The 25,781-nt window shown below is 47.9% G+C and overlaps 2 protein-coding genes across 2 annotated transcripts in view; both read right to left on the minus strand.

Annotated features, from left to right (window-relative positions):
* Window positions 1–759: 759 nt before the first annotated feature.
* LOC128726987 (Y-box-binding protein 1) lies at window positions 760–5,234 on the minus strand. Its single transcript, XM_053820843.1, has one exon. It carries the CDS (start codon window positions 4,965–4,967, stop codon window positions 3,831–3,833), a length of 1,137 nt encoding a protein of 378 aa, XP_053676818.1. The 5' UTR covers window positions 4,968–5,234; the 3' UTR covers window positions 760–3,830.
* Window positions 5,235–7,196: 1,962 nt separating this feature from the next.
* Window positions 7,197–25,781, minus strand: part of LOC128725878 (kalirin) — a 50,778-nt gene continuing 32,193 nt past the window's right edge. Inside the window, exons 7-14 of the mRNA XM_053819648.1 lie at window positions 22,356–22,431; window positions 11,652–11,763; window positions 10,970–11,562; window positions 10,769–10,885; window positions 10,501–10,690; window positions 10,226–10,420; window positions 9,950–10,159; window positions 7,197–9,878 (exon numbers count right to left, since the gene is read on the minus strand). Of these exons, the coding sequence (XP_053675623.1) occupies window positions 9,645–9,878; window positions 9,950–10,159; window positions 10,226–10,420; window positions 10,501–10,690; window positions 10,769–10,885; window positions 10,970–11,562; window positions 11,652–11,763; window positions 22,356–22,431 (1,727 nt within the window). The 3' untranslated portion in view covers window positions 7,197–9,644. The remainder of the gene's footprint in view (window positions 9,879–9,949; window positions 10,160–10,225; window positions 10,421–10,500; window positions 10,691–10,768; window positions 10,886–10,969; window positions 11,563–11,651; window positions 11,764–22,355; window positions 22,432–25,781) is intronic.

Here is a 25,781-nt window from a genome sequence, read left to right on the forward strand (position 1 = left end):
TCTTTTTTAATTCTCATTCTCTCCTGCATAGCTTACGGGCAGTAAATGTATGTTATGTATGAATAATTTGCGATTCGATTGCTAAATTTCTTGTTATCTTGTTAATATAGAGCCGCCGGCCGGCCCATCGTTATCAGCCTCGTCTCCTCTACCGGCGAACTATGGAAAATGTAAATTGTAAAAGAGAACACAAACCCCTTAACTAGTTTCTAAAAAATCGCCCCGCGAACGGATCGGTCTCGGTCTCATTCTCTGCCGGCCAAACAGCACGAAAACGAAGAGTGTCCTGCTAGGCAGGCCAGTTCCACACTTAACGGCGTGCTTCTCAGATACTCTGCTCCCGTTGCATGGCAGCTCGCTCACGTGTTCGAAAGTGGCATGATTCCGCGCACAATCAGAGCTATGCCTGTTTTTGTTCCGAGCACCATGCGGTGATACGCAGCGACGTTGCGCATAAACCCCCGAAACCCGAAAACCAAACCGGACCACACGGCTAAACGCACCGCGCGGTCGTGGTAGTGGTGCTGACACGCAGCATCGTCTTTCGAATTCGAGAGATTTTTCTCACCAAACGCTAAAAATATCCTCCCGCGATGTGTACGGGACCCGGCACGGCCGTGCTCGGTTGTCTTTCGCCCGTGGCGGATGCTGTCTATTTTCAAACTCGCTCTTCTTGGAGGAATGCCTGATTAGCTGCGATGTTAATTTCTATATGCCGGCAGGATTTCATTCTTAACCCCCACCCCCCACAGCCCCACTACCTATCCGTTCGTGGACGCGGCTCACACCATTCGAATTCCATGCTGACGATTCTAGGGCGCAAAATAAAAGCATTAAAAAGCAACAAAACCAATCGACCATTTGTACGATCTTAAGCTAAGGTAGGTGGTGGTAGCGCTGGTAAAATGATTCAAGCTGGGGAAGTTTAAAAGATAGAAAAAAACACAAAACATAAACTGACGCGCGCACAAACGGTCGTGGTGTGGATGAGCAGCATAAAAAAAGAATTAAAAACGGTATGGAAAGAAAACGTAAGGCGGCTAGGTCGGATAAACGTCCGGAAAATCTGAAAAAAAAAACCCGACACTCGCAACACCTACGCCAGCCAGCCCAAGCGAAAGGAAAAGACAACAGGAGCGTGCCTTCCTAGTACGCCCCAGCGATAGGCTCAATCGAATGCTCCAATCGTAGGCGTCAAGATAGAAAAATGGCCACCGAGAAGACACGTGAGGTCGTGTGCAGAGAGACAGCGACGTACACCTTCTCGCCGATCCGATACGATCGTCTCTTTTCAAACGCGGTTCACGTGGTGGAATAGTAGATTTTCTAGCACCTTTTTTCACCAGCCAGCACTTGATGGTGGGACATTTTGGTACACTTCTATTGGCCTATCTATCTGTTCGCTTCACTGTTGCCATTCCTTTCGCAGCACTGATTCTTGGAGTGTTTTCTTCCGTACTCTACTAGACCTTACTAGCGCTTGGCTGCATTCTAAATCAACTACCGTAATTGCGGACACAAAAACTCGGAGCCATTTTGGTGCTCTCGTGCCCGACCGCACTCGCTTGTTCTATGCTTTTCTTTATCATTTAGTGTAATTTCTAGTGTTAACCTTCACGAGGCTGGAACAAGCGCGCGCCTCTTAACTGCTTTGCCATTGCCATTTTCCTTCTGATGGCGCTTCTCGCGTTCCAACCTCGCTACGCTTGGTTAGATTTTTTTTCCCCCACTTTTGTTTTTGTTTCAGCACATTCTATCCCATCGTCTACTAGTAGGTTATTTAAATTCAAAAAATTTACGGTTATTACTCAAAAACTCAAACGCACTTATTTACTCAAATGTTTTCTGGTTATAAGTTCTGCCTTAGCCCATACACATATCTCCTCTGCTTTGATGAATTCGCCTCCAAGGATGATGCTTAGTATATTTAGTGTGATCTAGTATTGAAGTATGCTTTTGTCTTCCCGTCTCCAAACCAAACCAAATGGTTAGCATTTGCATCTGTCTTTTATGTGTGTACTGTCCAACATGTTCGACACAGTATCCAAATACGCAAGATGCCTTAGAAATGTTCCCAGAAACGTGTTCTGTAGTTGTCTGTCTTGAAGGCAAAAAAAACATATGCTGCGATCGTCATCTGGACTATTACAAAGAAATTTTTTCTTCACCGTTTAAAACCTACTCAAAACGGACTCAATATCGCTCTCCCCAACTTTCTGTTTGATAATGGAAAAGATAATTCTACTATCGAACATACACGATGAAATAAAAAGGACAGAATTTTGCAGCAAATGGTAAAGTAGCAGTAGTTAGTATTTTTGTTGTCCGGTAGCTGCTGTTTGTTGTAGCGTAGTAGAAGCAATTTGTTTTTCTCGCTTTGAAAAAGTACACCCCGTTCGCGTTACCCGCGATGACACGGTTCGGAACCAAGAGTTTTCAATGTTCCTTCTGCGCCCGGGTAGGAAACCTGGCCTCGTAATACATACACACAAACACACCAAACACGAACGAGCCTGTCTACTATCTTCTAGCTAGCTTTCTCCGAATGTTAATGGTTCTCGTTAATGTGTACCATTTTCCTCGAAACAAATGGGTCCCGTATCTCGTTTTCGTTCACGGCGATGTTACCCAATATACCTGTGCGCTACTGGTTGATTTTACTATTGATCCTTGATCACTGCCCCTTTCGATTCGGTGACCGTCCCCGTCAGGTGGAAGGATGTTCGCTGAGGACGCCCCATAGGCGGCAGCAGCAGCGGCAAAAAACGTACACGAATTCATGTAATCAAAGTAGGCGCATCACCTTTTTAGGTACGCTCAAAATTTCAACTTTTCCATCATCCAAGTGATCCTTTCATACTTCCTAAAGATAGCGATGCTGTGCCCTCGCCCTCAACCTCTGGCGCTTCAGTTATGAACTACCAATTTGACTGCAATCAAACCTGGTCAAAGCGACAAAGGACAAAGCGCGCGTTATTTTTCCTCGTTTGCGCTTGCTATCTCAGGATTGACTGGACTAAATCTTCATCTCTTGCTTTGAAAATGTGTTTGTTAATAAGCAGTCGCCCACGCTACATTTGCCCAATTCTTATGCTTCTTTTTATTGGTTGTTTGCCTCTTTTGTTCATGTAAGGATATCATTTCATAGTGTTGTAATTATCAATGCAATGTGTATTATTATTAATCATTAATAGCTTCTTCAGTGAAACTCGTGTGATCTATCTCCGATACGCTTGCTCTCGCTTTCTTCTTCTCTCTTTCTCTTTCTAGTTTTCTATTCGATATTTCAAATCAGTTTTTTCGTTTATCCTGAATACACGCACCGAGCAGCCTAGGGACAACGATAAGATAGAGCGGTTCTGTGTTCGTGATGTCAACGACGGCGATTGTGGTGCCTCTAATCTATCTGGCGAGACAACTTTTTCCTTTTGCTCTTTTGCATCGTGCCTTCTGTATGATGGTGTCTTGATTAATCTTCTTCGCGGTTTTGCTAAACACTTGGCAGTGGAACAATATATTGGGAACCGAATTCGTACATGATGGTGGAAGAAAGATGACAGATTGTACTCACGGATCGGAGGTTGTGCCTGTGGTGCGTACTTCCTCCTTCCCAAGATGATGTTCGTCCTCCGGGTCGATCGCGACGGTTTTAAGGGCTTCCGGCGATTCGAGAGGGAGAAAAGGGAAGCGTCGAAGCTCGGTGCGTGTCACCCGCGCTGATTAAAGATGGTTCCAGTCGCGGGCATTCGTCTCTGATGTTCGTCGAGAGCTGCTGCTGGTGGTGTTGCTGGTGATGATGCAGTTAGTGGCCGATCTTCGAGTGAGCGCGCTTATGCCGAGCTCTCCGTGGTGGTGTTCTGGACGGCGTTGTTGTTGCCTCCAGCACCACCATCGTTTCGCGGGCGCTGTGGGTTGCGGCCTCGGCGAGGGAATCGTCCACGGCCACCGGTGCCGCGTCCCTGCATGCCTCCGCCACGGCGTGGTGGCATCTGTTCCTGACCGCCGCCATTCTGCTGGTAGTCGGTCTGGTAGTCTGGCCGATAACCACCACGGCGCGGTCCGGGTGGGCCACCCATGCCACCTCCGCGACCTCCGCTGCGATAGTTGCGCCGGAAGAAGCGACGCGGTCCACCACCACCACGACCACCCTGGCCACGCATGCCACCATTATCGTCCATCATCTGGCCCTGGTCCATGGGGCCGTTGTCTCCCATCACCATGTCGCGGCGACCGCGCGGAGCCGGGCGTGAATAGTAGGACGCGTAGCCTCCGCGACCTCGGGGACGGTAGCGGCGGGGCTGCTGTTGTTGCTGTTGCTGCTGCTTGACCGACTGCTGCTGGGGATGATGCTGCTGCTGCTGCATCTGTCCATCGCCCTGCTGCTGCTGACCGTCACCCTGACCACCGTCGAGCTGCTGGTCATCCTTCGAGCGGGTTTGGCCGGGTCGGCGCTGACCGCGCTTCTGCCACCAGTGCCGGAAGCCGCGGCGCTTTTCCGCCGCGTACTGACTGCCCTTCACCGCTTCGCCCTGCGGTCCGGTCACGTTGGCCGCTTCGTTGCCCTTTTCGCCGATTACCACGTCGAACTCGACCTGCTCACCATCGCCCACGGAGCGTACCGCCTTCTTCGGGTTGTTCCGTGCGATCGCCGACTGGTGTACGAAAACGTCCTCCTGTGTGTCCCCTCGGTTGATGAAACCGTAGCCGCTTTTGACGTTGAACCATTTCACTACTCCCGTCACCTTCGTCGCAATCACCTCCTTCTGGGGCTGGACGGGTGCGGCAGTGGGGGAGGCACCAGCGGAAGCCGGCTTCTGGCCGGCATCCTGAGGCGAGGCTGGCTGTTGCTGTACGGGCTGATCTCCGGTGGTGCTTTGTTGCGGCGGTTGCTGTTGTGCCGGTTGCTGCTGTTGCGGAGCCGGCGCCTGCTGCTGTTCGACGGCACTTGCTGTTTGCTGGTCAGCCATTTTGCGTAGAACTTCCTATTTCAACCCCTAATTCACGTTCGCTCTGTTCGCTTGTTCAAGTACCGCAGCGCCGAAGATGGACACGGGGTTTTCGAGTCAGCTCAAGAAAGGATCAGTACGCACTGCGAGCCTGTGGTTGCACAAAATTTTCGCCTGCTAGTCGGCGATGGTTGCTGCGATGATGGTGGTATAGATGATGGTGATGTTCTTGCACGCGTTTCCGCCGAGACTACGCAACCCGGATGTTATGCGCGTTTCACTGGGGCCTGTTGTTATGACTGCTGCTGCTGCTGCTGCTACGATGTTGGATAGAACGCGGTAGTCATACCATTTGGGAGCCTATTGGATGGTGAAATTTCCAACGTTTTTAGTTCGCCATTTAAGAAGCACACATCACATTCTATTACTTTTATATGGTCTTTTTTCTATTATTGTTACTGAAGGGCAAATTCGAGCAGTTGCTCATCATCGAGCAGTCATCACATTCGGACTTTCTGATCGTTGTTTGACGTTTTCTCTCAAAAGGGTGCACTCCGACAAATTTCAACCAACACAAAGAGAATTGAATTCCCACCCCCAAACTCAAAAATTCATGAAAGGGTGTTAAAAATCCTGCAAAAAGGACTCCCTACTGTATTTAGTAAAGCCTGCAGTGCAATAAATGCAACAGAATTTCAATTCTGCCGGCAGTATCTGACAGCTCACCCGCATGTTAGTTCACGCGTCACGTGAAAAATTCATTGACTTTTTCAAAAACTTACATAATAGTTGCATACTGTATGATAATAAAAACAGATTATTTCATGGTATTAGCTTAAACAATACAATTATTACTTACATGAAACTTGAAACATTACCGGAGATTTTCTCCTGTATTCAAATTCAGTATATGTCAAGTTGCACTACCCTACCTTTTCACCCACTGCAGGGAAAATTTTATGTTGACTGACATTTTCCAATGCACCCAAATGCTACTTCCGGTTTCACGACTGAAGGGAAAATTTGGATTTCAGTACGTACACTCTGGTTTTACCGAAAATCTGAAATAAAAATTTAAACACTTACAATAGAATGAAAATATACAAAAAATAATTACATTTTAAACTAAAATTTTGAATTTATATCAGCACCTGAACTATATGCTGCACACGATACCAAGCAATGTTGTTCGTTAAAATGTCGGTTACATATTTACATTATAACTCTTATATTTCGGACAAGTTTTGAGCCGATCCTCCAAATGTTGCATTATTTTCGTACGGTTTATTGATTTTCTCTGGGTTGCGTGTAATGCCGCTCGCCAAGCCATTTTCCTTCCTTCATATTGCATCCTTTTTTGTTCGTCCTATTTGATTTGCCTTCTCATTTTTGTCTATTATCGCCGAGGATTTAAATGTTCCATCCTCTGGTATGTTTTATGTTGCGTCTATGATTTCTGACTTTGTAGCTGTTATTTTGATTTAAACGCAGTATACAACAATTACAAGTGCAATTATTCTCACTTTTGATCCGTTTTTTCTTCATCTGTTTCCTCTGTGTATTCTTTTATTGTTATGCATACCTTCTCATTTGCTTTTGCCTGCTACAACGCCACTGTGATCTGCTTTATGTTCCTATCATCATGCTGCTCCCGCCACGTTCGGCCGCATGCATACACTTACCTACACGCGTTATTTTACACATGATTTTATCCGAATCCGAATCCGAATTTTATCCGTCTCTGGCTCTGCACTTTGATTAGTAAACAGAACGGAAAGTAGTAGAGAGTAAGTAGGAGCTTATCCTTTGCATTTCGGTCTTAAATTTAGCATAAAGTTATAAATTAAACATTATAACATATTTCTATTATATATTATCACACAAATGTTTTTTTATCCATCCATTTTTGCTCATCTGTAATATGTGTTGTGTTGTACGGGTTCTCGGATCCACAGCATGTTTTTTTGCACATTATGTATACCTTACTCCGAGCGTAATAGAGCCTTCATGATTCCTGATACAGCGGCGCAATGTTTAAGTGCGATCTTTTCTAAACGATGCGGCATAGATATTCCGCTTTTCGATTTGCTGCACTTCATTTGTTGTATTATAAAGGGAGATCCTTGATGCCAAATAATAGATAAGCGTTCTGACTATTTTGACGAAAGAAAAGATAAAGGTCACCTGCCGGAGCTTAAGATATTTCTCATAGCTAAAATTATCGGGTTCGGGGACTATCTTAACGCGATCAGATTTAAAAAGGCCGATACTATACGTCACAATTTCACGAAAAGGAATTTACATTAGTAGACCTGTTTTTTTTTTCTTTTTTTTCTCACATCATAAAATGGTGGGATGGTTTGCCTGTCTTACGCATACGCGGGACCTCTGACGAAAGTTGAAGAACAAAATGTTAATTTTCATTAAAATTAAAGTTGCTCTAGGAATACCTCATTTTAGTATTTTTCCCATGGCGTAAATAATAACTGTAATAATTGCAGCCTAGGTTAAATAGTTCACTTCGAACGGACAAAAAACTATACATCTGAAAGAATGCAAAAAAAGGCAAAACGAAATAAAGCTAAAGCTGTTCTCGCCTAAAATTAAAGATAAAAGCATTGAATGTGAAGGTATAATAGTTTACATAAATTACACATTTACACCACGTTAATAGGTGTGTTGTAGAGAAGCATTTGCAATGCCAAGCACAATCTGGACAATCCGTAGTTTGCCCAAACCTACTTATTTTTGAGATAGCGCAATTCGTTTTGAAATAAAGCACACAAGAAAACTGAAAACTTCTACTGTTAACGCAGGTACGTTTACAGAACAGTATATCAGGCTGAATATTGGCTCTTCTGCCGCTTAATATTTGGAGATGTTGTTCGAAAAGCGATAAACTGCAATATATTGCAGAAATACGGTTACCATTCTAAAACAAAGTATAGTGGAAGCTTCCAAATCTGCGGTTAAGGAGCACTCGCATATTCTATAGGCTGATATTGCTCATACAGAAGATTTCATGTTACGGATATCGAAATAAATCAAATTCCTTTTCCAGCCACGACGTAACTCGTAAGCCATGTTCGCTTCACTCCAATGTTGTTGCGCCGTAATGCCCCTACGAAACCTATGAGGTGTGCTGTACAAGCAAAATGTATAATCGGGTACAACCCCTCGAGCTCGCTGCTATCTTTGTTGGATTATCAATTTCCGATATTTTCGAGCAAATAGCTCATTACAACGTTGCTACCAGGTTTCATCAGTTACTAAAAGGGAGAAAAAATGTCAAAATATCAAAAATATGTTGCACATCTTTTGCTATTCTGTCTCTCCCTCTGTGCTTTTTCTTTCTCGTCCTTTCTCGTCCTTCTATGTTTGTCTGTTAATGCCTTCATTATTCTGTTATAGCTCATCCTTGTCCCGTCACTGATGTAAAATTAACAGGAAGGATTAATTCTCTTTATGCTATCAATGATTCTCGTTTTTTTGTTCTTCTCTAATATTTCGTCAAATGTTCATGGGTTATCCTTGTTGTTGGATTTTCCTTTAATAATTATATTAATAAAATATATACTTTGCTTTGTTTGTTTTGTTTGTTTCTTTGTCTCTCTTGTATGTTATCGATATTCACTATTCTAATATTACTATTGTTGCTTTTATGTTTCTTGAACTATCCGCACTTATTTATTCCTCTGTTACGTTTGTTTGATCGCACGGTTAAGTGATTTGCTAAATGGATGTACCCGTCCTCATCCGCTGTTCCTTCCTTTTGCTGTAACCAGTGCTAAGATATATTAAGCCATTGGTGACCGACGCTGCCGATGCTGCGTGTCTATTACTTGTGTATGCTCACACATAAGATCACTCGCTACATCACTGTCTATCATTATCGCATCATTTCTGATTTTAACGAGTAAGTTTGGTATGATATTCTTTATGGTTTATCATTTTGTTAACATAGAAAATGAGCCGTTCTCTATATAACTGTGATTGCGTGTTTTTTTCTGTGTGGTAAGCGCGAAAGATAAACGTGCACGTTTCAGAATATTTTTTTTTATTTTAGCTTGATGTCCTTTTGTTTCTCGTTTCTGTGGCTGCTGACGAGCAGCTGTTCTCTTTCATGTCGGATCGTCTTCTTAGCAGATTCCGAAAGGTTTGTGCCATCTTGTTTGTTTCAACAATTTCACCACTCATTTGTTGACCGCAGCACAACCGTTGACATCGTAAACTCTATCGAGGATAGGTCGAATACTACCTCGCGGAACAATAGTTATGTGATCTTGTCTTATCTAAACGTGTGATGCACCATGTCCAATGCAAATTGAATTTGCCGTGTCCGCGGTGACCGATTTGCTGTTACGAGCAGCAATAGTTTTTGTAGCGTGATGTTCGACTTTGTCTTTAAATAAATTGTTGTAAAATTTCCGGCCACAGCAAACAACTGCTGCCTTGGGGGAGTCTGTATACATGCATTAAAGGGTACGATACCGATAAAATAAATAATACTCGTAATAATTCAGGAGCGTGCCCAACATACACACGGAACTCGAATCGGAACTTAAGAATCTGCAGTTGTACCTGGCACAACAATACAATTAAAGAATCGCCATATCGCTGCACGGTATGGAACGATATGGGATAGTGAGTTCAACACAATACTCCGGTAATGACTGTAGGGTTACGGTGCTGTGTGTCTTAAGAATCCTTTGTCAACTCCTTCTGATAAGCGATCGGGCTTACGAGCGCCTTAAGGAAGTCGTTCTGCGTTTTCAGTATCTCGTGTATCGTATTGAGCCACTCGTTGTGCAGTTCGGTGGTCGGGGCCATGCAAACGTAGCTGAGACTGGAACGTTGCGGGTCGATTGAACAAAGCGAAAACCGATTGCCGTTTGTCCCATCCGACAGGTCCTGTAGCGTCATTTTGTTCACCTAAGAGCATGAGAATATCTCAAATAGTGGGTGCGTGCCCGCCAGTTAGCAATTGAAATGGGGCATCTTACCTGAATATGCGCCTTGTAGATATAGTTGGGACTGGTGAACTGGGTTTTCTTTCCGACGATTTCAGCAAAGATGATGTTCTGCTCGAAGAGAAACACGTGCAGTTCCTTCGGTTTCTGAGAGTTGTACGAGTTCTTATCACTACTTGAGGCACCCTCGACACAATACAGTGGACCGTGCAGCAACAATTTGCCTTGCGACGTTAATTTACCCTACAAGTGGATCAAAAAATAATGAAACACCCATTCTTTGCCGCTTTGAGTTTTCCGCGCTTTTACCTCAAACTTTTGTAACCGACCAACATCCATCATATCGTTGGCTGCCTTAGGAACTACTTGCATTATATGCATCGCTTCCTTTAATCCTGGTACTTCCTCGGTGAGGCCGGCCCGCAGAGTATGCTTCAGGATATCTTTCAACAGTAACTCGTACTTCATTATTCTTTGGACTGGTTTGATGAGCATATCTCCTAACTGAAATGACGAGCCGATAAGATAAATTATTAACAAATAACGAAAACAACTCGTGTAAGAGCCGAGCATTTTACACTTACACATAGTTTATATTTTAATTTTAAGCGTAATTCATCGAAGTAAGTCATATGTTCCTGCACAATGTGCTCGGAGACCGGTTTGTTCTGACAGTACACGACGTACATGTGTAACTTTCGTTCGCTACGTTTGATCAGCGGGCCGAGTTCATACGGGTTTTGCAGACACTTTTGCAGCGATTTGAGGAAATGACTGAAATCAAAGACAGGTCCATATGCTGGCGTTAGGAAACCTATCCATCGATTGTGCTGGTCACAAAAGAACACTTACTCTCGGTGCCACTCGTATATTGCTTCGATATTACCAAACACCATCCGTTCTTTGCCGCCTTTGAGATCCTCCGGGATCGCAACCGTGCTTGAGGGATTTCGAATTTCAGAGATGTACCTGTACAACAAATAGAAACACGCGTAAGACACGTTTCACTTTTCTCACTGTTGTCAGCTGAAAAGTATCAGCAAAACCACCTACCCATTCACTATCTGCGATAGATCGTTCACGTACGCCTCCTCGGTGGTAATCAGTTCGCGAAGGGCGTAGTTCCGCTTCCGCAGGATATCCTCAATGCCCTGCTCCTCGGTCAGGTTATCATCCGTCGCCTCGCTTTCCGAGAACTGCGGGGAAATGGCCGGTTTCACGATCGTGTGACCCCCGTTTAACGCCATCGTCGTGGAGGATCCGCTACTTCCGTCTCCACTGACGATACCCGTAGCCATCGCCAAACTGCCACTGTTCCCACCGTCATTGTCCAGATACTTCAAGCTCTCTACCTTCTGCTTCACGAACTGCTCGATCTCGGCCAGATCCGCCGGCGGTTGGGCGCTGGATGGTTCTTCCAGCGATTTCAACGAAAGCGCCTTTGTGATCTTGTTCGCGGTACTGGTGGCATCCTCGGACGACGATGGCACGACGGTGGCACCGCTTAAGGTGGATGCGGTATCCTGAATCGGTTTCATAGGCGGTGGAAGCTCGATCGCTGTCGCTTCTTCGTCCTCTGCTTCCAGCTGCACTGATGCGGCTGCCGATGGTTCCTGCTCTTCTGGTGGCTTTTCCTGCTGGTTGGGCTGCAATCGCAAACGGAAAAAAACAGAACACCCAGTTGCATGAAAACACGACTCAAGTTATGCTACGCGGCGAGGCGTTATCGTCCTACCTTAACCTTCTTATCCGAGCCTTTCTTGCTGATGAGAGACTTCTCCACCGGGGGTAGCTTATCCGATTTGCCGTGTGAGAGCTTCCGGAATTGTGTTGGTAGCCATTTTTTCCTGCAAATTCACAACAAATACGCAACGGTTACAACTTTTTACATCACACACAAATCAATCGAATGCTCCCGCTTTCCCACTCTTCCATCAATTGATTTCCCCCCTTTTCTTTATTGCACCCACACAAACACACACACACACGCCAAACGGTGTATTTGCTATGGTTCACACAATCCCGATAACAGCATCGCGATAAGATGCCCAAACATTGTCCATTGCGTTCCTCCTCTCCCAGTGATGAAACTCATCGGCCCTTTCCGTACAACCTGGTCAAGAAACTGTGCAAGGTGCTCCAACCGATCGCGATCCTACTCCTCCGCACTAGCGCCCCATTCGGCTCCGCCACGGATCGGTGCTGCTTGCTCCTACCCATCAGGAAAACGGTCCCAATACGCGATGGTGACTGTCCACTTTGAAAGTCCTGTCAGTACTACCGTGTTAGGTCGCGGCCACGAACAGTAACGCAAATGTACTTTTCACCAATCGACGTGTGTAAACGACAGGTTGGCAAAACAGAATCATTCCTTATCGCGATTCCGAGCTGCGTTTTTTTTTCTCCATACATTGACCGAAATTGGTTATCGGCTTATCCAGCCCGCTCACATACGCGCTGTGAGAAGGGCACGCACTTAGTCATCCCCCTGAGACGACGCGACTCGCTCACACAACCGAGTTTCTCTGTTTACTTTGGTTTGGAGTTTCCCCAAAAACGGATAGAAAAAAAAAATGTGCGTCACAACGTGTCTCACGCTGCTGATCACACGCACTCCGCTCCTACCTGTCCAACGCCACGACGGACGGTGGCCGGAGTACGACGAGCGCATCCGGAAGGTCCTCGTCCTCGCTCGCCCTGTAACAGATGCGATGGTGCCGGTGCTGGTGGCCACGGGCATCGCTAGCGCAACAACCCTCCCGGCAGCACGCAAACTGGAACCAACATTGCAAACACAGCGCGCACGACATTACAACTGCGCCGCGGTTCGGATCCGCGCATACCAGAGGTGTTGAACGATTGCTATCTAACTAACTCGACCGACCAGCTTGCCGTCACTTCAAACCACGGCGTGGTTGTACGGTGCGGGAAGCCCAATTCCGGTCGCTCTTGAACCTGTTACTCATTCAACCCCCGATAGGCGTCCCGATGTGTCGACCGCCGGAAAATTTTCAAAACTGGGCAAACGATCGCGAAGAAACCCGCGCGCGTATGAAAAGCTTCACTTTTATGCTCGCGCTCTGCCAAACTTTCGACGTGAGCATGCAACTGTCCGCCGTGTGTGCCTCTTTCGGTCTACCTTCGGGGAAGGGGGTTTAATTACTAGAGCAAAAAAAAAGTCCACCTATTTCACACGGGACTGATAAAAACTCCACCTAGGTCGGGCGTTGCTTGGAGTGTGCGTGCCATTCCTATCGCAACACAGCTCGACAACGACAACGGCCGGAGGATCACCATCAATATTGTGCCTTTTGACATCGGCCACGAAAACAGCGAAATAGCAGCACATACATGCACATATATTCCCACCTCACGAAGAAGGTTGCAGGGGGTTGTTATCTATGGCCGCGACATGGTCCGCGAAGAACCCACCCCTACCGCGTGGTGAAGGCGATACGTCACCCAAAACCCACTGCTGTCCTATCGCGCGCACTGTTTGCTTCGATGCACGATTCGTCACACCACCGTCACATAGCCCACGGTGAACCTGTGGCCGAACCCTTGACGGAACCTTAAGTGTTTTCACGAGAGCCAGTGCGAGTGCCAGAAAATTCTGTAGTGGTTTTTCAAGTGACACGCCGGCCACAGCTTATCAGAGGTTGCGGAAATCCCAGGTCATCAGTCGTGGACAGGTTTTAGGGGAAAGCAAAGCGAAAGTAAGACCTGTGTGTGTTACGGTAGTTGACCCTAAGGAACCCACCCTAAAAACACACCCCCTGCTAAACGTGCTTGGGGGGTGAGAGAACTACTCTCAGGAGAAGGAGTTGGCACACCCGGAACGCGAACGCGTTTCATTGATTTGGCCAATGTTTACCGAGTGCTCTAGACCATACCGGGTAAAAGCGTGCGCGCCACCAGACGACCGACGCGCGAGCAACATATTCGAGGGGGTTCACCATCACCGGCAACAGTATGGGTAAATATTTAGAAAATCTAAATATTTACATCCCACTCTCACCGGTGTACGCTTCTTCTTCTAGCATCACGCGCGTGCAGATCCCGGCGCGGTGCTTCACTTCTAGGTGTTCCGACATAAAACGGTCCCGAAACCGCAAAGTAGAGGGAACCCACCACGTTCCGGTGCTTTTAGAAGAGAGAGAGAGAGAGAGAGAGAGAGAGTGAACCGACGCATCGATCGCGACCCGTCCGCGTGGTCAAACACGCCACCGTACCAGAGTTAGTTACTGTTGCGGCCCAGGGCGTTTGCGAGGGTGCGGTTCGTTGATTTGATTCGATGTTGATGGGCATCAACTCCCACCAGACAACAGGCGGGAGGCTGCTGCGCGTGGTTTGTTTACCACCCGGCACTTTATCACAAAGTGTTGACATGTGTACGTCCAACATCCATCAACAATTGATGGAGCACGGCACAATGCGCTTGTTGCTTTTCTCCTGCCGCGAACGAGCCGCACATGGCTCGGTCCTCCAGGTGTAGCGCGCCATCTGGACAACGAGAAAGCGGTTCTACTTTCAATTCAACTAACGATATTTTTTTCTTCTTCGCAAACGGTACTGATAAGGCTATTCGGTGTATCCACACAGCGTGTCAAATCATCCGCAAACTCTTCTCACTCCTTGGGAGGAAAATTAATTCCACTGTCGCCAAGGACGCCCCCTAACTCGACGCGTGCGTGTGTGTGTGTGTGTGACGCATAGAAACCCTCAAAGCCGGGGCCACTAAAAATATTTAATAACCTCTGTGTCGTAAATAACTGCAAACGGGTCATAATTCAATCTCGCATAGATAGATCACCATGTGCAGCCAGATATCCTTGAAGTGTTCCCAAGGGTACACTGGGGGGCTAAACACTCTAGACTTTTACGCGCCACGCTGGGAAACCTCCACCACCGGCGAAAGGATGAATGATTGCGTCGTAATGCTGGCCCGAGAATATGTGAACGGTTCGTTTTCCCCCATCTAAACGTGTGTGTGTGAGAGAGAGAGAGAGGCAAAACACCATCACCCACAGGTCACAAACCCCTGGATTCATTAATCATACCAAAAATCACTTATGAAGCGGTAAACAAACGCTACACTCTAAACGCTATCTTGTGGTTTGGTGCGTCGCCTAATTAAGTTGTCCACTAGCAGCACCTTACGCACGCGTCATCCCATTTGAGGCCAAGGATCAAAGAACGCAATGTCTCCGACGGGGATACGTAGTAGATGATATCGCGGTGTCTCGGCCGGAACTATTTCGAAAATATTAGGATGACATTTTTCATCGGCACTGACGACACACACGGTCGGCTGCAAATGTGCCGAAATGGCCTTCCGGAACAGTCACAGCAGACGTCAGAACCTCCCGACTCCTGACTCTCGAGAATGGCCTCGGGGCAAAAATATATGATTGGCATTTCGACGAACAAAATCACTCAACAAGTGTAATCAATTTTGTCAACATTGGATTTAATTGGGTTAGCATTTCAAGCAGGACATTTCCCGAACCGTGCGAGGGGGATGAGCACATGAGATAAAACATACTCCGTTCTCCTCGTTCTGGCCGAAACACCCGTGAATAATTCGAACACCATTAACTACTGCATTTGGCGTGCGGCCAAGAAACGATGGTGAAGAGATTCGCCTCTAGCCGGATGGGAGAGCATGCAATTTGGTCAGTGACCAGCGTGTTGTGGTGATCATTCGACCGTATTATTATTTGTCGAGCCCCGGTGATGGCGGACATCCATCTCTTAATTAACTTACATCGACAAGGTTGTCGAGCGGAAGTCACCACCTTTAGGGGGGGGGGTGCATTTTCTGGTGCAGTTTTGCCCATGGGGTGGAAACTGTGAACGAACAGTACACGCCGACAGGAATGAACGCCTAATGGACTTGCTGCACAAGGTGCATATTTGCCGATGCACATTTTTTTTTGTATGCAAGCATTGCTAACTGCAGAAAAAAAACCACACTAAGGTGTCAATTATTTTTATCCTCATCGTTCCATCTGTGTATTGAGATGACGGGATTACCCAAGCTCTTTCCGCTATAAGCGTTCCGTAATGCACTGAATCCAGTTTTAGTAGAGTAGAGTGTGCGTGTTTTTCCCCAAAGTCATTAAATAAGCGTGCGGTACACACGTCAGAGAACAGGGAACTTGTTCTGATAGCGGATCAATTTGCCGATCAGCACGTGTTCGTGCGCACGCGGAGGAGAAGTACATTTTTGAACCGATACTTAACTTCAACCCTTTCATTATCACCCTCTGGCAACAGATTTGCTCTGTTTAGCAATTAATTCAACATCGCGCATCTCTCGACGTATGCGAATCCGCGCATCCAACCTACCTGACGCACACGTTTCCCGCACATATTTTATTTTTGTACTGATAAAGGAACGTCATTTTCACCGCTGCACCACACCACATGATCGGTGCTTTTATCTATTCTCGCCGGTGCGCGAATCGTCAACACCCTAGAGTCACAATAAACGATCACTAATCGTGCGTGGCACACAAGCAATTAGAAAAAAAAACAAGGAATCACCAAGGAATAGTGTAACTTAAACCGGTTATTATTTCGTCTCACTATCCACTGGAAGCCAGGTGGGAATGATCACGACTTGCTCTGCTGGGTGATGTTTGTTTTTTGGTCTTTCAAGTGGGTTTTTTTTGCTTCTTCAAAACGGCACGTTCCTCTATCGCCGTCGGTGCGAGCACACGGTGTGGGGGGTTCCGCCGTGTCACAAGTTCGTCGTAGTTTTGCCAAGGCCAAAGCGCCACCACAGGGACCACCAGTGCTGGGTTGGATTCGAAGGTGTCAAACGTTGAAAGGCAAATGCCAGCGACGGCGCAAACACCCGCCGTATGGCCGTCAGGTTAATGTCACCCTTTTTTGGACACCTCTCTGGTAGTTTGTTTGTAGCGAACTGTTCCACATTTGTCCTCTACAACCCACAATATCAGTTGCCGTGGCTTATCAATCACAAGGGAAACCTGCACCGCCGTTCAAGATTATCAGGGGGAGGCGTATAAACAAACCGAAAAGGACAACACAAGCACTAATTGCAGCTTGTTAAAGCGCGATCTTCAACGAAAAACAACACGATCACTGGTTCTGCCAAGGGAGCAGATGAGCCACTCGCGTACACCTTTTCTTCACTTATCTTGCACCATAAAAGCACAATATTCGTGGAAACGATCCACTTCTCCACCAGAGGCGTGTGCACAATTTACCCCGACCGGTATTCGTTCTGCGACACTGTCCCCGGAAGATGCTGCTACTTCCTTCGTATTTGCATCCGTTCGCATCCGTAGCCAAACCGCGACTGTTCCCGGACAGAGAGATCCGGTCCGACACAATCTTGACACGGTGCGATCAACATCGCCCGGGGGCGTGTAGCAACACGGCGATCGCGGGGATGAACGCGCACCCTCTAACGGGGGTGAGAACATGCTGTAACGCGTCGTCCAACGTCTCAAACTAACTGACAGACACAGGGTGAACCGTACACCCGTGGCTTGCAAGGATGGTTTGTTGCTTTGGGCATTTTAATTCAGCCGCAATGGAAATAAGCAAACCAGGGATGGTGCATCTTTGATCCCGAAACGATCATTCACAATGCGTCACCGGCAGGGAGTGACGTATGTGGGAGTATAATATTCGGGAGAACTGGGAAAGAAAAACGCAACGCATAAATCATCTACGAAAGGAAAACACGACGTAGCGTAGCGATTTCGAAGGAAAAACACGCTTATTTGCGATAGAATAATGCTCGCGTAAGGAAAATCCCCACACCGGCACGGTGTGCGTACAATGGGTCAGAAAATAGCGCTAATCTTTGGCGGCGTCATCGAGCGTAGTTAATCTTTGGTGTGTTACCCTTTGCACGGTACATTTGCAATTCAAATTAGAATCGCTCGGTAAATAGCAAGAGCGACAACGGCGCGTCGCGCTCCGGTTCCACGCGGGAGAAAGCGAAATGTGAGTGAAAATTAATGTGAGATTTTTCACACCCCATCCACCCATTTCGGGGCCCCTCTTTGTGGCCTTTAACCGTTCCCTGCAACGACGGCTTATCCGTAAAGGTGCCACAGGGGTGAATCTTGGCGATGGTCAGGCGAGGGGTCGTTCGTACGTTACGTGGTGACGTTTGTTTCTAAGGGCAGAGATGCACCCGGACGCGAAAGAAGGACGAACGGTAAGGGTAAGGACGATCTATGAGCCACCCATCGGTCGATATTCATATAAATTGTTCCGTGGAAAACGATACTCCAAACAAGAGCCGTCTTCCTTTTTTTCCCGGAAAGCAAAACACTCAAGATGCTCTTGCGCTAATAGCAACACTCGATCGTGTTGATGTTCTCAAAACCATCACGGCCCACACACGAAGAGGATCCGCACGTTCGGAGATGATAATTGAATGGTAATTATTTCTCTGGGAACTACGGTGCATCCTTCCACGCAACCAGCCACAGAGAACACAACGATACGAACGCAGCCGTTTCAAACAAGCGCTCTAACAAGCGCAGCGATGTAATGGATGCGGCATTTCTGACAGCCAGAACACAATTTGCATTGTCGGCAACGGCGCGCCACGGTGGACCGTGCGTCATGGTTTTTTGAGGAAACGACGACGCAAAGCATTTGCAACCCCCTGCCACGATTGGTAGGTTGCGAAATTCCGCCCTTTTTCCATCGGACAGAACACCCCAACAACGGCCGGTTGCTCTTCATACGGCGTGAGGATGGGCGGGTTGAATGGAGCTATAATTAGGACCACCTTGACACGCCGCCAGCATCACACTACAGGAGATGGGAAACGATTTAACGAGAATTTCGCGTCTTCGCTTTTCCTCGCCATAATAAAATTACTCATGAGCCCGAGGTCGTCTTTAGGCGTGGATTTTCCAGGTAAGGTAACCTTCCGTCGAAAAAGAGCATTTTATGATGAAATGCGCTACGATCGGAGCATACTCATTTGGCCAGGCATTGAACGCGAGGTGACTCGCTTCTGACCATCATTACACTAGCACTTTGTGGAGATCACTCTGCGTTATAGAGGGACAAGAATTTATCACTTGTAACCGCAGGATAAAGAGACCTGGCACTCCCATCGCAAAGTAGTCATCCGATCCCACACAGGGCACGGGTAATCGCACGCGACCATGGCCAGAAGCGGATGAAGCGCAAAATTGCTGATTTATTACCCAGCACCCATTGTCGCGTGGCTGGGGCCGTCGTGCCAGGATTAACACGCCGGTCAAATGGAGCCAGTTATTTATATTTCGATGAGCGGGTGTATAGCCGCGTTCTTAGTTAGACCCAGCCCACCCTCGGGGATCAGGAGAAGAATTTCTGCTGCTTCTAGAACAAGCATTCCCACACGCAGAACCCTTGAAAAGGTCATGGTATTTGCGTACCGGAAAAACGGCGCGCACTTTCGCTAATGAACGAAGGCACTAGAAGTGGAATCCTGCTTGCATCTAAGCTCACCAACACCGGAAGAATGGCTACCAAAAATTGAGCACCGAAGGAGCTGTGGGTCAACGGAATTTATGAATTCTAATTACCATTTGCGAAGGCGCGCACGGAAAGCGGTTCGATAGCCGCAGGAAACCCCGGAACGAGCAAAAGCAAACGGCGCCTGAATCCTTTTAAAATCCCCCTTTTTCCCACAGATGCTGCTGCCCGAAGCGGTATCTACGGTATCCCTTCGCTAGGATAAGCTTCGTTTTTCGCGAAAGTTTAGCCATTGTACTTTCGCAAATCGCGCTCCAAAGTGCTGCCTATCTTGCGCTCTCGCTTGCTTGTGTTTCCTTTAATTTGACCCGCGGCACAGTTTTATTAAATTTCATCCCTTCGACATGGAGAGGGCTTCCTTCGGTTCGTTCGGTGCTGGGCTACCATTGCCACACCGAGAGACCCCCAATCCCCGAGATGATGTACCAACGGTGGAAACATAATGCTCTACATCATCATCACCATCACCATCATCATCATCGGCAGCAGCATCATCATCATCATCATCATCATCACCATTCTCATTGGCATTATGGTGCTCGTCTGTGGAGCGGTAAAAATAATACTTCCCATGTGCGTTCGCTCAAGTAGCGTTCAGCAGGGATGTGTGCTCACTTGCGCTTCACCCGTAGCGACCGGGCGCGGCAGGACAATAAATAGTCCCAGTGATACACCACACTGTTGCTACATATTATTTCCGATTTGTGTATCCGGTTGCCTCTCCAGCCAATCGGGTCCTGGAAAGGGGGGAAAATGTGGACGTACGCACGACAGGATTCCCGTCGCCTCAACGGGTTCGTCGGGCTCGGCATGTTATTAGCTCGAGCCAATCGTACCCTGCGGTGTGTTTGTGTACCACCCAACTCGCTCGTTGCGGTGTTTAGTGAGCCGAGCAAAAGTTAGAAGTCAGCCACTAGGCATCACCACAAACCGTCTTGTTGGGGTATCTCTCGTTTGCTTCGCAGTGTTTTGACGTCGCACAACACGTACACGTTGCTCCTGTGGAAGGATGATGAGCAGCATGAAACAAGGATAGTTGGGTACCCAAAGGGGGAATGAACTGGCACTTGAACGTGGAAAACAGCAGCACCATCGGAAGGTGCTACGAGCGAGCTGAGCTTTCGTCACATTTTTACGACACACTCAACGTTTAGCAAGGATCAACGAAGGAACAACGTCGAGAATATGGCGCCGATATAGCGCAGCGGTGGCTGCTGTTTGCACACACACCTTACGTTCGGGTGTTTGCGACGTGATGAACGACACGACAGGATGGTCCATAAAACGGACCGGGCTAGGATCCGGGCCAGGACGAGACACACTGACCACATACACACACACCGACACCTACCGATGAAGTGATAGGAAGGGCTCGCGTTCTTGACCGTTTGTCATAAATAACGACATCGAGCAATAGTGCTGCCGTCACCGAGAGGCGAACAGGACGACCTATACGGACGGCGGACAACAGCCACAGTTCGAAGGACGAGTCTCGCACCGAAAAACCCAACCGCCGGCACACATCAATATTCCGGCGGCGTTTCATCGACTCAAGCGTGTGCTGGCGCGACCGTGCGACGGAACCAACACGAACGAATAAACTATTCATAAGGAATCCGGGTGTCCTGCCGCATCCAAGAGCGTGTAGCCGTCGCCGCGGCCGCGCATGGGACCATTAATTTTCATCACGGGCTCACGAGGGGGCCCAACTCCAAACGTTCCGCATATGGAGAGCGTTTTTGGTGGCTTTTTGCCACGTTTTGGTGCCGCCGAATGTTGGTGCTTCGAGCTGTCACCTCGAATTGGTGGACCGCTCGAAATAAACCGATTGCCATCGTTACGATATGAATTTGCTGGCCGGGATTAGCGGAACGCAAACAAATGGCATTTATCGGTGGGAAGAGCGCATCAATTTATCAGTCAACGTACCACCAGGTGAAGATGATGGCCGGTGAAAAAGAAGAAGAAGAAAAAACACATTATTCATTCGGCAACGGGAAGCAACCAACCCATCCCTCAATTGCGGCGTGGTTCGGTGCAAATCGGTGAAGGGTGTGTTCCGACGATCAATATTTTGCCTCCCCCTTCGCGTTCGTTATCATTCTCCTGCGGGAAACCGTACCACCAATCGTGAACCGGAAAGTTCTTTCGCGACAGATAAGTTCACCTTCAAACGGCGCACCAAGCCCACTTCCTGTTTTCGGTTGTTTTTCAACGTTGCAATTCCACCGTATTGCAAACTCAACCGCGCTCGTCCTCAACAGACAGTGAGGACTTCGTGGGTCTGGCCATTTGCAACGCGCACATACGCGTGCGTTCCGACGAGACACTCCACCGGACGAACAGAGGGAATGGTTATCTCCAATCACGGCGCCGGAACAACACGCGTCGTGGTCAACTGTAACGAACATGGAGGGATGTCAAACTTCCAGCAAACCGCACAAGCGACGAGGCAGTTCCTGCTGGGTGTTGGGGGAGGATTGTGAAGGACGAAATGGTAAACATTCAGCGTTGTACACGCGAGTCCTCTCGCTTCCGGGAACCAGCTGTCGGGCTGATCGTGGACATATGGAAGTGAATAGTGCTGCAGACCCCATAACCTGGCACATCGTCCGGTAAACATGCCCGGGTATCAGAGCTCCCTTTCGCCTCCTCCACCTTGCCGTAGGACAATCGATTTGATTCTACGTTCCTCCCGACCGGTCAACAGGGCGAATTCCTCACCATCCAGGCTTCTGTGCAAACAGGGATGCATACACTTCGCTTTGCACATGAAGGGAGAGCGAGGCGGTCAATTTGCTCCTGGAAAAGTCTTTTGCCCCCCCCCCCCCTCTCACTGCCGGGAGGATGAGAACGACCGCTCACAAAAGGCGCATTGATGAAAAACAAACTAATGTCGCTCGTTTTCACTTACCCGCTGAAGCCTTTCCGCTTGTTGACGGGCGACGTGTGCTGGTTCGGCAGTATGCAATCATTTTCCTGTGGAACTTCTGGAAAGAGAGAAAGGGTGAAATGGTCGAAACGTTAGTCGGAATGAATCGGGCATTAGGGGCACGATGGGCCGGGGAGCTTATCTGCCTGGTGCAGCTGGGGAGAAAGTAATTAAAGCATGTGTGTGCCCGCCGCCTATCGGCGCGCAAGTGAGAAGGGCAAGTGCACAAATCGCATAAAAATCACTCTCTCCGAACTTCGCATAGTGGAAAACTTTGTTCCCAATTCTCGCACACGAGTGGGAGTTTTTCAGGGCTCGAGTTGCAGGCTGTTTGATTAAACTTTCCACATCTGCGGGAGCGAACGAGCCAGCCAGTGCGAGTACGAGTACGATAAATATTCAAAGTGCAAAGGTCAAGGGTCAGACACATATGCAGGACATTCAACTATTAACTGGCGGTTGAAGTATTACAGAACTGAAAACAAACAAACAAAAAATTCACTCGTTGTTCAAACACCAAACGATAAATCAGATTCGAAACACAATCCGTCTAATTTGCTTAACGATCGCATCATCAAATCGCCATCCATCGTTCGCTTTCGCTTTAACGAGGACAGTGTATCATCGGCGCACAAAAATCGCCATTTTAAAATGCAAGAAAGAGCGAGCACATAAAAGCCCCATCAAGCAATGGTTGACGAGCGTCGTTTGATGGGGGTGGAGGGCTCTATTTTTAAAAAGTCATTAAAAATTATTGCATCGACAGCCAAAGGCCGTGCATTGCTGCACGCACAAGACACCCCGGAAAACGAAGAAAAACAGATATTATTGCGGGACGGAGCGAGAGAGCCATGGAAACTATAGAAAATCGTACACCGTTCGCCTGCCAATACAAACGCACCCACAGCTGCTGCTGCTGCTGCATTTTGCATCGCAAGCCAACGCGCAAGGCTAGCTGGTCGAAATTATTACAAGGATAAACGCTAAAGCCCAGCGAAGCACGAACGATTCGCGCGAACCCAGGATCGCTTTTCTCGGGTCGGTCTCTCGTTTGAAATCAAATGCAATTTATCATCCCAGCCGGTCCCAGTCCAAAGGCCATGGGAAAATGGGCAAAAGGAGGAGACCAACGGATGTTTTCTATAACCCCCTTTGCGCCAACCGGACGACAATCCATCCCACTCGGGAGGGAAAACGACCGTGGGCCGTATGTTTACTCTGGAGGGATTAGAAAATGCAACCGCTCTATCTCACTCTCACCCTCGGCAAGCGTCGTTCCAGTGCTGGGGCGACAAACGGCCAATGTGGCCTTCAAGTTGGCACGGACGGGTGGACCGTCGGCAGATTGCGGTTCGGTCGGGTTACATTCGCGCTTCATTTGCGTAGCTTCAACGGTACCGCCGCTGGTCCAATGACAGTGCAGCAGCTACGCCAAATGAACCCGACAATCCAGCGAGCTCTAGAGCTTCTCCTACCGGTAGCGGCCACTGGACCACCTTGGCTCAATGGCTGCATCTAATAGCTGCCGACACCTATGCAGTACCGGAGAAGACCAGCGCAGCACGATTCAGCAACTGTGCACGGCGTTTGCCATTGAGACATCGAGACTGCGGTCAGCGCCATGTATGGGGATGATTTAATTTAGAATGACTATTTTTGAATCCATATATCGGTCGCTCCCACCCCGACGACAACTGCTCCTGCCTGAGGTTATGAGTATGGCTTTTTCATCGTGGCTGTGACTAAAAGATTGCCAACAGAATGCGACTCAACTGTTCGGTAATTAAAACTCAAGTATGTCAGCTTGCTGGGGAAAATGTAGAACCCATTCGCTGTGATAGCGCCCGTTCCTTATGTGGCTTTATCACGCCTTGCCTGGGGGGATGCTAAATTTAGCTAAAATGAAATATGCACTCGCGGAACTGATGACTCAAATATTCTCGCACAACTATCAGCCATCGCTGGAGGGTGTAAAGAATTTTTGCTGCTCTAAGAAAGCAAGCTGTTGAAAAGCAAGGACTCCGATACCGATTACCAGAGAAGGTGTGCTAGATGGAAATGGGAAAATATGGCCTCAATTTCACAACAACAAAAAATACGCCAGTGAAGTAGGCCTCATCGTGCCGTTCTGTGTGGCGGAACCACCCAACCGAGATAATTAGCATTAGCACAATTGACCTACTTAACACGGAGCGGTTGGTTTAAAAAGAACCAACATCGATGCCCGAACCGAACCGGCCGGGTGAAGATCGATACCGGTCGTTTCATCGAACGATAGCGATAGGATCGGGGCTCTGAAGGGTTTATTTCCTTCCGATTAGGATCACTCCGCTGTCCGCTGTCGGGCAGGGATACATCAAAGCGGTTGGGGCTCCTCAGTGTCACTCTGAAAGAAGACAACTTTGAGCGCGAAAAGCCCCCGACAAGAAAGCGGATCAGTTATCCGTGTCGTTTTCTTTTCTTTTTTCTCTCTCACACTCGCTCAAGCGGGTCACATCGACGTCACATCGACGTCTCTCCTCTGACCCGAGAAACCGAAGCATGACGCATAATACGAGCATAAAGCATACACGGGGCGATCTATTTTCGGACAGTGGTTCAGGCAAGGATCGCTTCGAATTCCACGCGTTTTGCACGCGCCCCAAGCGCCCGATTGGGTGTTGTGTTTTTATTTAACCAGCCCGGAATGGTGTAGCTCCATTACGCGGGTGCGTTTCGGGTGCGGTGTGCTTTTTTTTTCGTTTGCGCATTTTCCGTGAAACACGAGTGAGACAAGGTGGCAGATGTTTGCGCACGCAAAAGGTGATGACCGTGTCTTGCGACACGCATGGAAAGCAGCTCCGTGCCAAAAGTCAAACTATTTGATGATTTATCTCACTTTGTTCCGTGAAACGGCCACCCGAAACTCCGACGAACAACGACCGAAGGTGGGGTTGATTTTTAATAGAAAAATTCTCGAGAAAATGTTCCAACATGATTTCGCACGATTTGTAAGAAAAACTGACACCATGACATCCACCGTCGAGGCAGCAGATGGTACGGCTCTTTTGGAACAGCAACTGGCCACGGCAACGTTGGAGCTGAATCAACTCTATTCATCAAACCCGTATCGTGTCCTCGCACAATCGCCAGTGATCAAGACGGGATGGTGCAAACATTGTTGCGTCTGTAAGGCAATGAATGAAACGCTTTGAAAGGGGGGTGCATAAAAAAAACGGACCGACCAGACCGGTGTAACCTTATTTTAGCGCGCGATCAAAAACACATATCGCCGTCGATCGCAAATAATCGCAAACGTGCAACGCGCGCGCATATCTTTGTCCCACGATCTTCTGTAGATCGGCCGGAGAGGTCACACGCGGGTTTATGGCACGGCTCATTGCTAAAATGGCGCCAGACGCGAGCGCA

Source organism: Anopheles nili, chromosome 3, assembly GCF_943737925.1.
Source record: "Anopheles nili chromosome 3, idAnoNiliSN_F5_01, whole genome shotgun sequence".
Taxonomy (NCBI): Eukaryota; Metazoa; Arthropoda; class Insecta; order Diptera; family Culicidae; genus Anopheles; species Anopheles nili.

Bases quoted from the DNA above. Each gene is read 5' to 3' on its own strand.
- LOC128726987 (XM_053820843.1), bottom strand. From the start codon at position 4,967: ATGGCTGACCAGCAAACAGCAAGTGCCGTCGAACAGCAGCAGGCGCCG.